At 43.7% G+C, this 20,347-nt stretch overlaps 1 protein-coding gene across 5 annotated transcripts in view; it reads left to right on the forward strand.

Annotated features, from left to right (window-relative positions):
- iqsec2b (IQ motif and Sec7 domain ArfGEF 2b) overlaps window positions 1-18,527 on the forward strand; it is an 80,759-nt gene extending 62,232 nt beyond the window's left edge. The window contains exons 2-14 of one of the 5 annotated variants that reach the window (XM_066643318.1): window positions 4,373-4,655; window positions 4,986-5,306; window positions 5,420-6,459; window positions 6,685-6,846; window positions 7,818-7,940; window positions 8,484-8,650; window positions 8,939-9,078; window positions 9,648-9,773; window positions 9,867-9,966; window positions 10,131-10,292; window positions 10,617-10,814; window positions 11,035-11,105; window positions 12,423-18,527. In XM_066643318.1, the coding sequence (XP_066499415.1) occupies window positions 4,373-4,655; window positions 4,986-5,306; window positions 5,420-6,459; window positions 6,685-6,846; window positions 7,818-7,940; window positions 8,484-8,650; window positions 8,939-9,078; window positions 9,648-9,773; window positions 9,867-9,966; window positions 10,131-10,292; window positions 10,617-10,814; window positions 11,035-11,105; window positions 12,423-13,853 (4,324 nt within the window). In that variant the 3' untranslated portion in view covers window positions 13,854-18,527. Of the gene's footprint in view, window positions 1-3,428; window positions 3,459-4,372; window positions 4,656-4,985; window positions 5,307-5,419; window positions 6,460-6,684; window positions 6,847-7,817; window positions 7,941-8,483; window positions 8,651-8,938; window positions 9,079-9,647; window positions 9,774-9,866; window positions 9,967-10,130; window positions 10,293-10,616; window positions 10,815-11,034; window positions 11,290-12,408 lie in introns of those variants that run through there. The other 4 variants (XM_066643319.1, XM_066643321.1, XM_066643322.1 and 1 more) reach the window with 4 other exon arrangements.
- Window positions 18,528-20,347: the final 1,820 nt, after the last annotated feature.

Here is a 20,347-nt window from a genome sequence, read left to right on the forward strand (position 1 = left end):
TGGTGCCAGGTCAGTACTAAAATTGACAATACATTTATACATTTGAAATGTAAAAGTAATAAAGTCTGTATTACACTAGACATCATTTACTTCCCTAGTACTCCAAGCACTATTCCATAGAGGAAAAAAAAGTATAATGCACTTGTTATTTTGGCCCAACCTTTGAAGGCTGAATTGATGGGGCTTAATGACAGCTCGATTTGGGCCTTGCCTCATCAAGTTGGAGAAGAAGCAATGACTTTAAACATTGAGGCAACACTGAGCCAAGCCCTAAGCCCCATGCACCTGAGTTAGGGGTCAGGTTACTCACCCTGGTTCCTTATCGCCTGCTGGCATCATCCAAAATTACACCTCGGAATGACGTGTTGATGGGTATAAATGAGGGGACAGTGAGAGATGAGGGGTGGGAGAAAAATAGAAGACAGAGAAACTCTGGGAAAGAGAAGCTACCACAGATTTTGTTAATGACTGTAGTCAGTCAAACACAGCATGACTAGCACTGTTCATGGCCTTGCGGTAGCCACACCAATATGACACTGGTAACGGCCATTTATTAGCAGTTTCCTGTAGAAGTGTCCTGAAATAACACATCGTCTGTCTCAATAGGACATTAGCTCCATAACACTGTGGCTGCAGGACTGTCAGCCTAAAAGAAGCTTAAAAACAAACAGCCAGCCAAACACTTTCAGCTGCAGAATGGCATCCTGTGCGTGTCTGCAATCACCTAAATAACTTGTGGTAAATAGAATCAGATATCAGGAAACACACTCACAGAAATTCTGATGTGTGTTATAATTACATCACACACACAAACTCAGAAAACTAAAAAACGCCCCTGCTCCAAAACAGAACAGGGACTATCTTCCTGCTGGCTGCGCTCTTGCCCCTCAGCACCTCACAAACACAGGAAATTACATGAACTCAGTGCTGAAAACATGAACAGGGCAAACAAAGGGAAAGGTCAGCCTGAAAACACGTTCCTCTAATAATTCCTCCATGTGAGAGAAGAGCGAAAGCTTTGCCCTGATGGTCCCCTCTGAATGCTCCTTGGGTTCTTAGGCACTTCCATAAGGTTAGGTCTATTAAAGAAGATTAAAATTTTCCAGCACTAAGCCTGACCCTCAAACCTGAGCCTAACCCTGAGGTATTTATATTTTTTACCTCTAGAGGGCCTTTTAAACCCCCACCCCACCCCATCTACACATAAAACTTAGAAATATGTAAATTGCAGCAGCATGTGTATAAAAAATGAGGTCAAATGATCCCATTAGTCCAGAAATATTATTGAGTAATATTAACAGGCTTAAAACCAGCACATGGCACTAAGAGCTTCTCCCCTTTTCTGCACATATCCATGAGTCCATAAGCAGACTTAATTCCGTGATACTAAATTTCTCAGGAGACACTATATTAATTATTCATTGTTGTATAAGTAAAATGAATAAATTAGACTGTGAACAGTGAGTGTTTTAAAAATAGAGCCATTTAAATATTCCTTTTTTGTATTCTCAGAAAGAGATTCTCAGCCATGTCCTCTGCAGCTCTAAGGAGGCTCTCCCCACAGTTTGCCCGTGCCCTAACCAAACTTGGCTCTAGGGGTGACTGAATCCCTAAAAAAATGGCCTTATTAGGGACCCTAATGTTAAAGCGTGAGTGATAATCACATAACAGGATAGTAATGTAAAAGTAAAGCTTATGTAAAGAGAGGGCTCAGCTGATTCTCAAAAGTATCTGCAGATGACGTTGCTCTGAGGACGAGACCATTTAGCTACATAACGACGTCTGTTACAAATTCCCACTGCGTTAGTTGATGCCCGGCTCAGCTCTACTGCATGTGAAGTTAAAGCACCAAAGTTTGTTGCATTTTAGACCTGTTCCACTAGCAACTTCACCTTTGAATTTTGACAATAGTCCGACAGATAATTCATATGAGCAGCTGTTCAATAATTTCCTCCCATTTTTAGGAAGTGGTTGTAGAAATAGAAGGCGCGTGGTTTTTCACGTTCATACTCAGCTGCTAAAAATAAAGGTGCAAGACTGAAGCATGTGAAAATGTGCAGGAGTGATTGAAGCAGACCGGACGGTGGCTGGTCTCACTCACTCATTCCACAGACTTTTGACTCTTTACTCATTGCTGTCGTGCGTGTCACGTAATGGGAACAGTGAGGGAGAGGGAGGGCGGGAAGTGTGGACATGTGACCAGGTGCTGCTGACCTCCTGACTCTCTGGGCATAACAGCTGAGTTGCTTCAAAGCCTCAAAGTCGCAGAGCTGGTGGATTATTGAGCCTTTCAGCCTCCGGGTAGCGTGCTTGGGACTATAGCTGAGAGAACATACGCAAACTCATTAGATGGATGAGCCAGCGTTTGTGTGTGAGTGTGTTTTAGTGTGTGTGTGTGTCTACAATAAGTCAAAGGTTGGGGTGTTGTTTAATATTTAGTATCTATTGTTTCTTGCATGGAATGTGTTACATGTTTGTGTATGTCCTTGTACGATTACATAAAGTCCCTTTTTATGCCTCCAGGCTGTTGTTCAATGCTTTCCTCTTGTTATGTGGAGAAAAGGGACATGTTGAAATGTAAAAGTAAGTGCCCAGACTTCAGAGTTAATTACAAGACATTGACAGGCAAAGAAAGCTAAGGCCTCTGGCTTGAGTATAGTGAAGATAGCAACATTTAGACACAAATGCACGCTGGAAACGTATCACTCCCTGCATTCTAATCACATGCTGGTGGTGTGTTTCCTGTGGCAAAGCTGAGGAGTGCAGTGGCACCAGTGCTTCCTACATTTCAGGATGATGGAAAAAGCAAGATTTAGCTGTCAGCTATGATATTGTTTGTGGGTAAAACGGGTGAACACTTGTACTTTTTTAAGGTTGACAGATGCCCAGTTTCTCGTGGTTGTGATGTCACAGTGCACGATTGTTTGACTGCTTCTTATTGGTCTGACTCATGAACAGACAGGTGACACTCTCCTTGACATTGAGTTGAAAACCACCAGTTAAAACTCAAAGGCTGTATAAAAACAACAATGTGAAAGTTTAACACTTTAAATCTGTAAAAGCAGTGTAGTCTTTGGATAGAACATTAAATGTAGTGTGCCAAACCTCCTGTTACAGGTTGTAACTCTGTTACAGCACACAAGGGTTTGGCTGCTTCTGATTGGGCTAACTCATCTGTAGCCAGCTAATAAGCTCTTTATTTTGGGGTTAAATATTCACACTTTGAACATGAGAGACATGTTTAGACATTGTTGGCTATGATTAAAATTACAGCTCTTGAGATCTTGCATTAATAGATTTATCTGTTAGCCCTAGACATAAATGTGGTGTGGCAGAGATTTTTAAACACTTTGTGGGTGTGTGTGGGTGTGTTTGTTTGTGTGTATGTTCACCAAAATCCCTCCTCTGATGCTACCCAACAAAACCAGGGAGATGTTACAGGAAACTAAATTTCAAAAGTGAGTGAATTCTGATCTATTTGGTGATATTTCAGTTGGACGAGTTTTTCACTATTGTTCAATTAAAATTCACTAATGTCAAGTTTCTACAATTTCATTTTCTGAAACTTTGTGCTTCTCAGATGCGGTATGACGATTAGTTCTGCATTTTGGTAACATTTGTCAGTGAGAGACTTGGGAGTCAATATTTTAATGAAAACACCAGATACCAGAAAAATCAAGTTAATAAAATTGATGTGATTTGTAGCATGTTTCAGGCCAATTCTGCAACCGCTCATGTCCTGTTTTTCAAAAATGTTTTGTCTCTCTTGTGAACTGGAAACAATGTTAACAATCAATTTGAGTGGCTCAGTTGAGTGAAGCTTTTCCTGTATTAACAGGATTAGCGTTGTTTTGTGTTGTATATCACCATGACAAAATTAGGCTTTATGAACACTAGTATTACATTTATTACAATGAGTATTATTACAAATTGATCATGGATCCTCATCGAACCGTCACTTGGTCCAGGTCCTGACTGAGGTCTGTTATTTTGTAATGACCAGCTTAGGGACTTCAAAGCCTTGTGAGATATTGGGTTTAAATCCAAAACGAAGCATTTTTGTAAATGAAGACATAGGCTGTTTTTCCCCCTGCTACAAATCGTATCAAAGTAATTAACTTGAAGTTTTCTGGTGTCCTGTGTTTTCATTCAGAGTAACGCCAGCTCTCGCGAGTCTCCCGCTTACAAATGTTATCTGTGATTGGAAGTGCAACGTTGGTGGAAAATAAATTACAGCGTGAGCTGGTGAATTGCTTGAGCTGATGATCTTTATCTCTGTTATCTTCATGAAGCATGCTTTAGGTTGTTTTAGATTAGAGAGTTTAACTCTTCCTTCCGCCCTCACCCTTTCTCAATCTCGTTCTAATTATAGTGTGGAGCAGGAGACTCAGGCTTCAGAGTCCATCCCTTTCTCAGACGGCGGTAAGGGCCCCTACACGCACCAGTCTGATCGCTACAACGACGGAGGCTGTGGCCCCCCAGGCTCCCGGGGGCCGGTGGTGGCTCCTCCAAGCCCAGCCAGTCTCGCATGGGCCCAGCGCACCCGCAACCAGCCGGCAAGCCTCGCCTTACGCAAGCAGGAGGAGGAGGAGAACAAGCGGTGCAAAGCTCTGTCTGACAGCTATGAGCTCTCCACAGACCTCCAGGACAAGAAGGTACAGAGCTTACGATGACGTGAATGGGATCATTTTCAAGTGCGTTAAGCTGTCCTATGGCGTTACCAGCAGTTTGGTAGCATTGTGTGACTGGGGAGACTTAGTTAACAGCTGAAATTGCACTAAGGGTGAACAATATTTGTGACAATAGTTTGGAAAAAAGCAGGCCTTCGTAAATATTGTTGTAACAGCACAGTATGAATCAACCAATATACAGTGTATCTACATAGAATCAGCACCTTACATTATTTCAACCAAATTTCAACATTGAAATCCAATCTGAAACATGAGTTTTGTGGCCCACTACACCACTGCTGCGTCTCGTTCCAGGTGGAGATGCTGGAGAGGAAGTACGGCGGCTACTTCCTGAGCAGACGAGCGGCGCGGACAATCCAGACTGCCTTTCGCCAGTATCGCATGAACAAGAACTTTGAGCGCCTCCGAAGCTCTGCCTCCGAGAGCCGTATGACACGCCGCATCATCCTGTCCAACATGCGCATGCAGTACTCCTTTGATGATCGCCAGCCTCTGGCACAGCCGCAGACTCACCACAGTCCTGGAATGGGACCCCCACACTCACCAGATCTGGAGCCTGGATTACCTGCCCGCCCGGGTGATTACACTCGCCTCGAGGACTCGTTCTCCAAACAGGTACGGGTCTATTCCTCGTACTGACATTACATTGGACTGTATGGAAAATTGTGGCAGCCTGTAGGAGTTATTCATTAATATAATTATGTAATTGCGTGTATTTTACACTTAAGGTTAAATCCCTGGCTGATTCAATCGATGATGCCCTGACATGCCGGCCGTCCAGAGAAGACTCCCAGGAGGGCATTGGAGACAGCAGTGTGGTGGACGACTTTGGTGAATGCATCTGGAGCAGCAGCAGCCACCCATCCCTACGGCGAGGACTTGGAGACCGGGACCGGAGCGGAGGAGGCGGCCTGAGCATGCACGAGGACAGCACAGCCACTTCTTACAGCGACGTCACCCTCTACATGGACGACGGCCTGCCATCCTCGCCGCTCTCATTGGACCGAGCCCCGAGCAGCACAGACACCGAGTTCTGGGGTGGTGGCGGGGGCAGCAGTGGAGTCGGTGGCCGAGAAGACAGCCGTGACACAGAGGGTGGAGGGAGCAGCAACAGCCGCCGGAGCACACCTTGCACAGAGTGCAGAGACTACCGCCTTCGAGGGGCACATCTACCCTTGCTCACCATCGAGCCACCCAGCGACAGTTCGGTGGACATGAGTGATCGGTCGGACCGTGGCTCCCTCGGCAGGCAGCTGGTATACGAGCAGGACTCAGCCGGAGGCTCTCCACAAGGGACACTCAAACACAACCCCAACGCCCGCTCCACTACTTCTGGGGCAGCACAAGGCCAGACACGTCCAGCTGGCCGCCCCCTGCCTTCTCACATCCCCCACCACGTAGCGCACCACCACCACCACCATCACCACCACCACCAATACCCAGACACACCGTCGTCTTCTTCCTCACCCCAGCAGCCCCCGACCACGCCACTCTCCTCCTCCTCCTCTGCTCCGCTGCCCCCTGGTGGCCTGGATCAGCAGTGCTGCTCGGACGGAGACAACGACTCGCTCAACTCCACCACTAACTCTAACGAAACCATCAATTGCAGCTCAGGGTCTTCATCCAGGGACAGCCTGAGGGAGCCCCTGCCGCCTCTGGGCAAGCAGACCTATCAGAGAGAGAGCCGTCACAGCTGGGACTCACCGGCCTTTAACAACGATGTGTTGCAGAGGAGGCAGTACCGCATCGGCCTCAACCTCTTTAACAAGTGGGTTCACAGTGCTGATTGCGGCTACATTTATATCAAGAGAAATATGCTTTCCAGAAATCAAGAGGAAAATAATCTGCAATTTGTTGCCTCTTAGGAAATCCATATGTAGAATTCTGAATCTAAGAACCAAAAACAGTGTTTGAGAATTGAGAATATAATGTTTTTAATATAAACATAAACCGTGATGTTGTTTTTGAGGAATTTTTTCTACCTGAATCACAGGAAACCAGAGAAAGGCATCCAGTACCTGATAGAGCGAGGCTTTGTTTCTGACACTCCCGTTGGCATAGCCCGCTTCATCCTGGAGAGAAAAGGTCTGAGCCGGCAGATGATTGGGGAATTCCTTGGCAACAGACAGAAGCAATTCAACAAGGATGTTCTTGAGTGAGTTGACCCTGAAGCCAGCAGACACACTCAATTCTGAAAATATATATTACAAAATGAATGCATTTAGAGACTGACAAGGGAAGGTGCCATTAGTTTTTATTAAATGGATAAAGCGAAAAGAAAATATATAAAGAAGTACAGCAGAGCAGTGGTATTCAGTTAAAATTAAATGTGCCGGTTGCTAAAATGTCCTACCAGCAAAGGTCCAAATGTTCTTACCGTCTAAATAGCTTCTTATAGTTTACCCCTATATCAACTGATTAAAAACAACAGCATTTCATTCATTCATTGTCTGTAACCGCTTATCCAGTTCAGGGTCACGGTGGGTCCAGAGCCTACTCAGAATCACTCTGCGCAAGACGGGAACACACCCTGGAGGGGGCTGCCAGTCCTTCACAGGGCAACACACACTCACACCTATAGACACTTTTGAGTCATCAATCCACCTACCAACGTGTGTTTGGATTATGGAAGGTAACCGGAGCACCCAGAGGAAACCCACACAGACACAGGGAGAACATGGAAATGCCACCCAGATGGGACTTGAACCCAAGATCCCAGCGCTGAGAGGCGAACGTGCTAACCACTAACCACTTTGGAGCAGGCCGTGCTTTATTCACTCTCATGTCCATCTTGTTGTCTCTAGCGCACTGAATATGCAGGGTAAACTAACAATTTGATTGGCTTAATTCAGTGAAATTATTGTGGTATTAACTGGATTAGCTATGAAATATAGGTCAAGAATCTGGATAGAATCATTACTCTGTCCAGGTCTGGATAGAGGACCTTCAATTGGTGAGCGCTGCAGTTGAGGAAATTGTGAAACACAGGAATAATTAAAAAAAAAAAAGCATTTGCCTGTTATGATAGATGAATTATGATAATGAATATATAATGAATTGCTTGCTGATGCCACAGATATAAACAGCTAAACTAATCATGACTTTGCCCTCTCTATTTTCTTACAGCTGTGTGGTAGATGAGATGGACTTTTCTGGAATGGATCTAGATGATGCACTGAGGAAGTTCCAGGCCCAGATTAAAGTGCAGGGCGAGGCCCAAAAAGTGGAGCGACTTATTGAGGCGTTCAGGTTGGAGCGTTTATTCTTTCTGTTTTGTGGGTTAATAAAAATTGAGAATAAACTACGTTTAATCATTTGTAGGCACCCATTATAATGATCAAATTTGGCTTCTCCAGAGAATATGGAATGAAATGGCACTTCAAGCTCAGTGCACCTTATAAAGCACTGGGTTTTGAAACAATGGCAATGCATTTTTTGCAGTGACAGGCCAACAGTCAACAACTTTGGAATGAGTTGGACTGGCCTTTGTGATTCAGTACATCATCCAAGATTAGCACCTGACTTTAGTCCTGTTCTTGTGGCTGAATGCTATCAAGGAAACACGGACATGTTCAACCATCAAGTCTAAAGCCTTTCCAGAAAATAGATGTTGTAATCAAAGAGGGTCAGACTACCAATTATTATCCTCCATTTGAGAAAAATCATAAATGAGCCAGTCTCCACTTGCACATATGGTATGCTTTTACTTTCTTTTTTAAGAAGCTGCATTAAATTTAACTCTCTCTCTCTCTTCTCTCATACTCTCTCTCTCTCTCTCTCTCTCTCTCTCAGTCAGAGGTACTGTGTATGTAATCCTGTGCTGGTGCGACAGTTCCAGAACCCTGACACTATCTTCATCCTGGCCTTTGCCATCATCCTCCTGAACACAGACATGTACAGCCCCAGCGTCAAACCCGACAGAAAGATGAAGCTGGATGATTTTATCAAGAACTTGCGAGGTAGGATTCCAGTTCTGTTTGAATATGTGCACAAAATATAAACATCTGCTTGCACAGCAATCCTGTTCATTAAATATCAAAGGAAAGAGTGTCCAGTACAGCTAACAATACATAAAAAACATATGGTGGACATTTAACGCCATCTCATTTAGATAATACTCCAATCCCCCTCAGCCTTTGTTCGGTATTAGCCGTAATAGCATTTTACAATATCCCTGAAGGAAAAAGTGACCTATAACTGCAGTAACGTTGCAATGCAGAGGTAAATGGACTCTATATGTCCCTCAGGAGTGGACAACGGGCAGGATATCCCACGCGATCTGCTGGTTGGGATCTACCAGCGCATTCAGAAGTGGGAGCTGAGGACCAATGATGACCATGTCTCTCAGGTCCAGGCTGTAGAAAGAGTCATTGTGGGCAAGAAACCAGTGAGTATATGATTTGATATTCCCCAGTTTGTGAAGTCCATTGTATAGCTGATGTAGTAAATGCACTGTTCACTGTATGTTAATCATTGGACGTGTGGGTAAAAGGGGTTTTTAGACTGACACTGTACACAATCCTAGCGTACAGCCTGGACTATTGTTTAATATGGACCTCCCAAAAAAAGCAAATTAAAATAAACTAGAAAATGGCTGTATTTTAACAGTATCCTTGCCCTAGTAAAAATACAGAGTTCCTCACAATTCAACTAATGGATGGATAAGGTAGAAGGTAGAACAAAGGTAGGACAAAGTCCTGGGGTGGGTTTATACTTTCTGCACCTTGACTACCTACCTCTGGAATTCATACTCTGTGTTAAATAGCAAGCAGTGCACAGTGGTACCGGTTTACTGCTGTGCTTTATTGTGTGCTTCATCTAATAGGCTCAAATTGTAGCCTTAATTTAGATGAGGTATTTATGTTTAATAATATGTTAGCATGGAACATACAATCTGTCAATGGCATCTCTTTAGAGGGTTTTGTAATTTACGGTATTGTAAATGTCCTCATGCAGGTCCTGTCTCTTCCTCATCGAAGACTGGTGTGTTGCTGCCAGCTCTACGAGGTGCCTGACCCCAACCGACCTCAAAGGACAGGAGTCCACCAGAGAGAGGTGTTCCTCTTCAATGACCTCCTGGTGGTACGTCCATCATGTGTTGTCATGGAAGCCAAACCTACATTATGTTACTTTATAGATGCAGATCAGCTCTTATTATTATTATTTCTTGTCCAGGTAACCAAGATCTTCCAAAAGAAGAAAACCTCAGTGACATACAGTTTCAGACAGTCCTTCCCTCTGGTGGAGATGCAGGTTCACATGTTCCAGAACTCCTGTAAGATGTAGTTTGTGTTTCTGTGTTGTCCAGAGAAACCTGTATATGCTGTGTTTTTATTCAATTCTATTAACTTTTGAGAGCACAAGATTCTAATCATCTGTTTCTCTCGCTCTGTCTTTTTTTCTCTCTCTCTCTACTACTACTACTACTTCTTCATTCAGACTATCCTAACGGTGTCAGACTAACGTCAGCGATCCCAGGCGGAGAGCGCAAGGTGCTGATTGTGTTTAATGCGCCGAGTCTGCAGGACCGCACACGCTTTGTCAGCGACCTGAGAGAGAGCATCGCTGAGGTGCAGGAGATGGAGAAATACAGAGTGGAGTGTGAGTAAAGCACCCTCTGCTGGTTGCTGTAGTGAATCAAACTTTCCTAATTTTGTCATGAGATCCTTATTAAAACAGGGCTAAGACAAACAGAAAAACATTACAAAAACCTATGTTTTTATGACATATTTGTAAGAATTCATTTGTCTAAAAACCATCTAATCACAACATCCGCTGACTGTATTTATACTTGGTTTAACATGCCATCAAGTAAAGATTTATTATAGATCTGTTGATCTGAGCTGTTGAGTATACTCTTATTTACCTGCTCTCTGCACTTTCCCGACACGCTCTAATTTATTGCTGTGGATCTTCTCACTGCAGCGGAGCTTGAGAAGCAGAAAGGCGTGATGCGGCCCAGCCTTTTGAGCAGCAACGTGGTGGGTGGAGGTGTGGGCGGGGTAAAGAATGAGGTAGTGAATGGCTCAGTAGGAAGACCCAGTCTGGATGACAACTACTCACCTGGCGAGGGCCTCAAACGCACTGCTCTCAGCTCCTCTCTGAGGGACCTGTCTGATTCAGGTGAGACAGACATGCAACTTAACACACACACAGATATACACACCCACACAAATACTCACAGTTCCATTGTATAGACTTTATTTATTGACATCACATACATTGCAGTGAAAGCATACACAATTGCATCTACATGGTTTAAAGTTATTAAATTTGTCACCAAATTCACACACAGCCACACAAACACAAAAAGAGATGCTTGACATGTCCTGATTGGATGCAGGGAAACGTGGTCGCAGGAACAGCGTTGGTTCCCTTGACAGTACAATGGAAGTAAGTCTGAGTGGAGCAGAGGTCTGTATCTTTAGCTTTCGCCCAAAAATCCATCACCAAAGTGGCCACCACCCCACCCACCTCGCATGACTGCCTGGAGAACCCTTTCCCCTTGCTACATTTAAAATAATAATAAAAAAAAACAAAAGAAAGACGAGAAAACATGACCCTGCCTTGCATGTGTCTTGACCACCCCCACAGAGTCTCTGTTACATTTGCCTGTGTATGCACGGTGACATGTTCACTGCTAGTGCATCGGAATGACCGTTTTAATATTAAACCTGAGCTCAGAAGCACTGGAGAGGACGCCACCCATTGAATCTCTGGCTTCGTGAGCCCCTTGAATGTGGATCTGTGGATGGATGGATTTGCTGTTGATGTTTCATTTAAGTAGACCTGTCACAATTATTGTAAAAAAATGATTGGAATTATTTAAGCGGTTGTTTTCACAATTTTTTTCAGTACACTGTATGTATTATGTCAAATGCCATGTCCCAACAAACAGAACTGGAAATGAGAACACGTCAGAAGTCTTACAGAAACTTAGTACTCAGTAATGCTACATGCCAAACGATCAAACAACAGAGCAGCTTTCTTCCCCTGTCTAAAAAGCCCTGTTCAAAATGCCCGGTTTCAGCTTGTGTTCCTTTAAACAATAATGAGCCACTGTTTACCCAAACTTGAGCATACAGCAGTGAGCAGCGAGGAGCAGGGTCTTTTTATTAATTTGAACTCAGAAAGACTTGTAAAAAAAACTGACAGGTTCTTGTTTCACAGTTTGTGGGTTGGTAGCTGTGCAAATGCCCTCAAAAACATTCATATGTCCACTTTAATTTTTAAAATATGACTCACCTTACTGATATGGAAATTAACTGCCAGCTAAAAAGAGCTACGATCACGTGATTGCGACAGGCCTATTTGCAAGTACTGTTGTGTATGTGTGGTTTTCATGCATGAACAACCAGCATTAGTTATTTTGAATGCACCTTAGTTCTTCATTTCTTGTGATCTGGCATCTGCATCTGTGGTGGTATTTGTGTTCTTAACCTCCAGTGTATATTACAGTGTGATACGGAAATTAAGATGTTCCATGACTCTAATCAACTCACCCGTTTCTCCTCCCCTGTCCTTTGAACCTGTCATACTCCCCTATCCCCTTACTACTCTCTCTTCATCTTTCATTGGTGTTTTATTGTTTATTTTTTATTTTTTTGTCTCAATTTTCTCTACCTGTCTGCTATTTTCTCTACTTCCGGAAACTTCTTGGTTTTCCTCTTCTTGCTCTTCTTCTTTCCTTCCTCTTCCCCCACTCTCTTTGTCTTAGGGTTCCATCATTAGCAGTCCACGGCCTCACCAGCGTTACCCAGTAGCCACTGTTCTCCCGAGCTGCTATGGAGCCGAAGACTACCGGCCTCACCGCCCCATCCTGAGCCCCGGAGTGGGGGTGGGGGGTGGGCCGGGGCAGCAGCAACAACAGCACCACAACACACCTGTGGGGGCTGGCGCTGGGCCAGCCTCCAGCAGCAGCAGCAGCGAGAGAGGGGCCAGTGGGACGGGGAGTGGGACGAGCACAGCCGGCTCCTTTCTGGGCTCCCTGTTTGGGGGCAAGCGAGCCAAAGCTCCAGCCCCCATTATCCCCCCGGGGCCACCCTACCCCGCCCCCGTGCCCCCGCCGAGCACTGGAGGGCCACCGCCTCCCCCTCTCTCCCCTTCCCCGTGCTCAGTGGAGGCCGGGGGCCCTTCCAAGATCCAGGCCCTGCATGCACAGTACTGCCACACTACCACCACCAGCAGCAGCAATGCAGCTGGGCAGCCCCCGCCCCCTTACTATCATCCGCACCAACGCTACAACGTGCAGAGCGCGCCGCCGTCTGGACACCAGCATCAGCACCCCACACTGCAGCGCGTCACCCTGCCGCGCCGTCCTCCTCTCCCCAACCCTTGCGGGCACAACCCCTACGCGCAGCCGCTTTCCCAGCAGGCTTTGCCGCAGGCTCGCTACGGGACCTTGGGGCACGTGGGATCGCCATGCGTCCCACCGCTTCCCCCCCTTTCTCCTCACTCCCAACTCTCCCAACACCCGCAGTTTGCCCTCTTCCACACGCAGCCTCTGCCCTCACACTCGGCCAGAGGGGGCGCCGTCAACAAGCCGCCACTGACGTTATCACACTCGCAGCCGCACCCACACTCCCACGCGCCGCGTACGCCCCACCCCGCCCATTTCATCTTCGCCAGCCCGCCCCCAGCACCCACGCAGCCACCCCCACCCCCACCGCCGGCACCAGCCTCCGGCCCTCCACCTGGCACCGGCCTCCATGGGCCGCCGGCCGGCCCGTATCTGCCCCAGTATCCACCACTGCTCTCCTCCATCCCCCCTCCCCCCCCCCACTCCCCTTTACCCCCCCCTTCCTCCCCCCTTACCCCTCTTACGCCTCTCTCCCCTCTCCCCCCCCAGCACCCCGCCCCGCCACTGCCACTTGCCCCAGGGCCACAGCCATCAGCGGGACAGAGTGGAGGAGCCGCACCTGGGGCGAGCGGTACGGTCGACAGGGCCAAATCCAAACCTACCAACCGGATCAGCACAGTAGTGTGAGCAGGTCCAGGGGAGGGCGGGTGCGGGGATGGGGCTCACTGCGAGGCCCCTTAGTGGTGGGAGGAGGGACGGCGGAGAGGCTGGAAGAGGTGGGAGGCCGGGCCAGAGCAGAGAACAAGAAGAAACGCAACCTCCTGAGACTCTGTTACTTCCACCTGCGCTTTCCACAAGTGTAGAGGGAAGTGGAAACAAGAAATGGCACATTCACAAATACGCAAGTGCAAGACAAAGCCAACAGGGGATTGCAATTTTGAACGTGCAACCTCAAAAACTATAGTTATTACTTACTGTGATTGTAAGCAACCGACTCCTTCATCTTTCCGCTTTAAAATCTTAAGCGATAACAAAACAGGTTGAAACCAGGTAACACACTCCGCTCCAGAGGGTGCCTAAATCACCACAGGAGAATGTCGTCTTGGTGTCAGCACTACAGAAATATAAAGAGCTTGAGTCTGAATCTGAACCTGTAGATCAGGGAGAGCATATCATCGAGGACAGTGTTTATTCCACAGGAGACACAGTGTACATTCAGTAACCTCCTCCACTTCAGTGTGACAAAACATGTGAAATGTGTATTCAAGCATTAGCTGATAGCAGCTGCAAAAAAAATTACGCAATAATCAATCCATTACTTATTTGATGTTCAGCTTCTTGCTAAAAAGAGCGGTAAGTTTTGCTGTTTTCCTGTGTAAGATTCTCAGTAGAGAGCTGGAGGACTACGGCACCTCATGCTAGTAATAAACATTTCATTGTTAAATACATTTTCCGGATGAAATTAAAGCATTAGAATTTTATAGATAAAAATCTCACCTAAATAACTGTCAAATGTGGGATTTAGCTGTTCTATCAGCCTCAATATTAGCCACCCTCATGCTACAAATGTAAATGTTGTAAGTGTAAGTGTTAGCCAGTGAACTTGAATTACCTTGTGATAGCGCTTAAAAAAGAACGCTGAAGGGCTTGATTTTTATTTTTTGAACTGAAGGGTTTGACTACATTAGGCAGAGTGAAGGAATAAGCACAAAGACTACCGTGGAATTAAAAATGATAGAGACAACTCACTTGTAAAAGTAGTATTTTCAACATGGTCTCTCCTTTTCCCTTTAGGGGAAATCCCTAATGCTAATTCATTTAAGGGCATTTTTTAAACCATAGCAGTAGAATACTAAAAATGCTTAATATTTCAAAAATTTCATTTTCTAGACAACTCACCTGCTACAGATGACAGCAGATACTGTGTTCTCACGTTTCTGTTAAACTCCTAGTCAATAAGCTAACAACAGCAAAAAGGAAAGCAATGTACAACGGCTCTAATCAAACATCTGTAACCTAACAAAGCACTTATTCACAAAGGTACATTTAATTTAAATGTTTTTTTTTTTTTAAACTATTACAGGGCTAACCGATTAGCACACTGCCCGTGTTGATACAAAGCACAGATTAGCATGCTAGTGGAGCATTTTGATAAACATGATAATGTGTGAATGAGTTACAAAATAGTTCCATGAGGTGCTTCAAAGCTAAAAATGAATCTCTTCCTCCGACAAACTCCGAGTAACTACTTGTGTAATGTAGGTGTGATTACATCGCAGTTAGCGAGAACATGTTAAAAATAGTATGGAAATCAGGCCAATACTTTAGACAAGTTTATCAGAAGTGATCTTGTTTTCAGGGTACATGGTAATATGGGAATATAAAACCATATCATATAGTAACATGGTTTTCCAAACCATTTTCATAAGGTGTCTGTTAGTAATGCCTAATGGGATTTTGTATACCAGTAAACTAACTAATTCTCTAAGCTCTACCTTTCACGTGTGAGTAAGAGTAATAACAACTTGTACACTACCCACAAACACCTTAGTTTTCTGCTTCACCTGCAGTTTACCAGAGATTACACTGCGTTATTTAAACTTGACAGTCAAAGATATCAAACAAAACCATAACAAGCTCAACACCCGGGAGAAAATAACCAGACACCTGTAATGACTAACTCTGTGTTATTTTATGTTACGGTAAACAAGGCAGTTGTTGATTACAAAGAGTGCTTTTACATGCACAGAGTGATTTAATAACTTTTATAAATTGTATTTTGGCAATAATCTGTTAAGTTTTACAGGCATTACAGTATTCTAATAATAGGAAAATTGAAGGGTCTACATGAGTCACACAGCACTCACATTTCTGTCTAATTGTGAACTTTTACCATTGTTTAACAACTCAGTAAACACATCACAGCAAATTCATAGTTGTGGTTGCAGTTTTCTAATTAACGTATCTTATCTGGTTACATTTAGTTTAGGTAACTAGCAAATTTTTGTTACCATTTAAAGGCTAAGCACCACTTAATGGACCTCCATGGATATTTCACATTATTTTAGTTACTGACATATATAGTTATGAATTAAAATTAAAATAGCAGCTTAATTTGCTTTAAAACTGACAATTTTATTAAATTGACGGAAAAACCCGAGCTCGCTACGGAAATTCTTGAACCCAACCGTGACGTCACTGGTGGACAACAGCTGAACAACGGCGTGGTAAAACACAGTTATGACTGACTGTTATGACAGTGTCTAGCTAAATAACCAACATTATTCATGACAATAGCCTAGCAATAAGCTAAACTCAAATGTAGAGGTACCGTTATTCTTGTAAATGTGATCGAAGTCAAACTCGAATTCACCCGACACTATAAACCTCCATAATGCAGCTACGTAGCCGAGTATAATCTGAGTCAAGCTAACGTTAACTAACACCAACTGAAACAGGCGAAGTAAGTGTCCTTACCCTGTTTACCTCCATGTTACAGAGGCTCTTGAACACCTTTCGTTGGTTTCCTTACATGCCCATATTGTTGGAAAAGCGCCAGTGAAATGAGCTACAGATAACGGAGTGAGCGGATGGTCCTTTCCAAAGTGCCCGTTTAAACTTGACAAATTTAGTCCATTTTCTGGATATTTTGGGATCTTTGGGCCATTTGTTCACAAATGTCCCACTGTACATTGAATGATTGCAGCCAAAAACAACACACCTTTTCGTCATTTTGCATTAAATTAAGTGCAACTTCTAGAGTTGTTGTCCACCATCTACGTCACAGGCAAGACGCCTATTAGAGTTTCCGAACACTGTTGGAGGGGGGGGACCAATGGTCTTTTAAACCTTATTCCTTGAATTAGTAAGAAATAACATGTTTTCTGACGATCAATAAACACAAGTTAGGAACTCAAATTCCACTGTATTTACTTGTTTGACACTTTCATAGAGCTGGTGCTTAGCCTTTAATGGTCTAAGTGTTCGCATAAGTATGTACACTTTACTGATAGACTTAGTCTCTATTTGATATTGTTTCTGTACATTTGCAGACAAAATCAGAATAAGGGTAGAGATGCGCTGCAGACTGTTTCCTGCGCTAAAATCTTTGTGATCTTAGCAATTGAAGTGTGCGTTCAAAAAGGGTGTCCGAATGATCAGATAACTGCTATACAAAGATCGTATTGTCTGCGTGCATGTAAAAGCACTCATTGTCAACTCAAGCTCAGTTGAACTAGACTAATTCCTTCTTTTGAAGTCTGAAGTTGAAGTCAGTGGGATTGTCAGTTATTACCCAGAGTAACGTGTCTGTGAAAAAGGTCCATTGAACTGATCCAATCCAGGGACTCTGACTCATGAGGGCTAGACACAATCATATGTTCCCGGAGAGACCAAGCTTCCCCCACCATTTCTCTTTTTTTTTTTTTTTCGTCTGTGCATATTTGAAATGCCTGTTTGTATTGGTGCAAAATTAAATGCATTTTGAAGGAGTGCATTAATGCTATGTTTTCTTTTTCTGTTTTAATTCTGACCTAAATGTTTACTATGAATATTATGGTATTTAATTATACAACCGGTATAATTGCAGTAAAGATACATATTGTATATAAATTCTCTCATTGTTGAGCAGAGCATGGTGGAGAGTCTCTGAAATGTGACATGAATTCAACATTGGTGTGTTGTTTTTTTTTTTGTTTTTTTTTTAAAGGACAAATGGACAATCACACTTGACTTTGCAAGTGTCACTGAATGTTGCACACTTTGTCCTGATATTTATTTGGCCTTTTTATTTTGTTTTGATTTTTTGTTTTGTTTTTTTAAGGTTTTAAAGAGATATGATTCTTTTATGACATTCTTGTTATTATTTCAATATGTGTTTCACAGATTTACTAGGCAGAGCAAAGCAGGGCCAGTTAAAATGAGAAGTATAACCTTTTTCATTTTCCTTTTAAAGAGGAATACAGGGAATGTCGTATACAGGTTTGTACCTAGAGGTGAGTTAAGTTATGCTGAACCAAGCCTCAGTGTAAGTAGTTTTTTTCAAGTATTTGTGGGTGTATAAGGCACTATATTTTTACAAACTCCTTTTACAAATTCTTTTGCCACTTTAAGAATAAGAAATGAGATCGGTCAAAAGACATACTATTCTTCTGTGACTGCTGCCTAACCCCTGTCACATGGTTATCGCATGACTGCAGTACTTACTGAATGAAGAGTGTTCTATAAATACTACTGTACATACACAAAAACATAGATTAAATATCAATCACGGAACAAATCGAACTATTATTCAGGATTGTGTGTGTATGTGTGAATGTAATGCGTGTGTGAGAGTATCATTTAATGTAAGGTGAATATTGTGTATTTATTTTGTTAGCTTTTTCAAACCTATATATATATATATATATGTCACAGCGGAGCTGAATGTTATTTTAGAAGATTTATGAAATATGAAGTCCTCTAATTTGTGTACAGATGATGTGCAACTGAATACAGAGACATGTGAATATTTATTGCTTCTAAACTATTATAAAGTGTCCTTGCAGTGGAAAAAACCAAGTGTTGACTCTTCCTTATTTCATGCTATTTTAGTTATTTATTATTATTATTATTATTTAATACTAATAACTGTGGTAATGGGTGGCACAGTGGCGCAGCAGGCAGTGTCGCAGTCACACAGCTCTGGGGGCCTGGAGGTTGTGCGTTCGATTCCTGCTCCGGGTGACTGTCTGTGAGGAGTGTGGTGTGTTCTCACTGTGTCTGCGTGGGTTTCCTCCGGGTGACTGTTTGTGAGGAGTGTGGTGTGTTCTCACTGTGTCTGCGTGGGTTTCCTCCGGGTGACTGTTTGTGAGGAGTGTGGTGTATTCTCACTGTGTCTGCGTGGGTTTCCTCCGGGTGACTGTCTGTGAGGAATGTGGTGTGTTCTCCCTGTGTCTGTGTGGGTTTCCTCCAAGTGACTGTCTGTGAGGAGTGTGGTGTGTTCTCCCTGTGTCTGCGTGGGTTTCCTCCGGGTGACTATTTGTGAGGAGTGGCTGTGTTCTCCCTGTGTCTGTGGGGGTTTCCTCCGGGTGACTGTGAGGAGTGTGGTGTGTTCTCCCTGTGTCTGTGTGGGTTTCCTCCGGGTGCTCCGGTTTCCTCCCACAGTCCAAAAACACACGTTGGTAGGTGGATTGGCGACTCAAAAGCGTGCGTAGGTGTGAGTGAATGTGTGTGTGTGTGTCTGTGTTGCCCTGTGAAGGACTGGCGCACCCTCCAGAGTGTGTTCCCGCCTTGCGCCCAATGATTCCAGGTAGGCTCTGGACCCACCGCGACCCTGAACTGGATAAGGGTTACAGATAATGAATGAATGAACTGTGGTAATGATGCACAACAGAGGAGGGTACAATGATGCATACAATTACAGATTTGTTTCATACCCACTGCGACCCTGAACTGGATGAGCATTTACAGACCATGAATCAATCAAATTGGAGATTGCGTGGCCTTCTAATATTTGCTCAGGTGCTATTATTCCATATGCATTTTTTATAATGGTGTAGGGGTGCCAGACCACAACAAGCATAATGTTTCTATATGGCAATTGGGTTTATTTTGTCACAAGCATTGGTTTAATTATATATATCCAGGGTAGTTATAAACCTCTGGAGTCAGGCTTTATTCTGCACTCAGTAAAAAGACATTTGGACCAAGTCATAGTGATTTGAATTTTCCTATGACAAATATAGAATGGGATTTGCAAAAACCCTGCTATTGTTCCTTGTAATAATCAAAATGTCTGCAACCCAGGTATACTTTGACATACGTAGTCTGCATTTTCCACCAGAATGACCCTGGATCCTTTAAAATACTCCTGTGCATTGAAATTATGTTCAGTATCTGCTATCACACTACTCACTCAGCCTCCTAATGTTAAAGAATCTATCATAAACGACGAAATTATCCAGTTTGTATAGGGCTTTAATATGAGCATAAACCTACATCTGTCAAGTTGTGGTGCATGCTTTAGACCAGCAATCAGGCGGAGATGATTATTTGATTGGTGTACGATTACATTTAAGCCACATTCTAAAGCATTATTCAAAATAAATAAATAAAATATAAATGTCAAATGTTGGTGACCAGAGATGGGTTTAATCGATGACCCATAATAAAGTACAGTATAATCTTACCTCCTCTGGTCGTCGCTGTCCGCTCACCTGGTTTTACTGGCCATCTGCGCAAACCGTTCTCGCCGGAACTAGTTCTCTCAGAGAGCCTTGCGATCATTGTTCGTATTAATCCGCGCCGTTTCATCTCTCCCTGAACCTAAAAAGCTAAAATAACACAAGACTGCCTTATCCCGTAGAGTGCAGAGTGT

Source organism: Hoplias malabaricus, chromosome 14 (genome assembly GCF_029633855.1).
Source record: "Hoplias malabaricus isolate fHopMal1 chromosome 14, fHopMal1.hap1, whole genome shotgun sequence".
NCBI classification, from domain to species: Eukaryota; Metazoa; Chordata; class Actinopteri; order Characiformes; family Erythrinidae; genus Hoplias; species Hoplias malabaricus.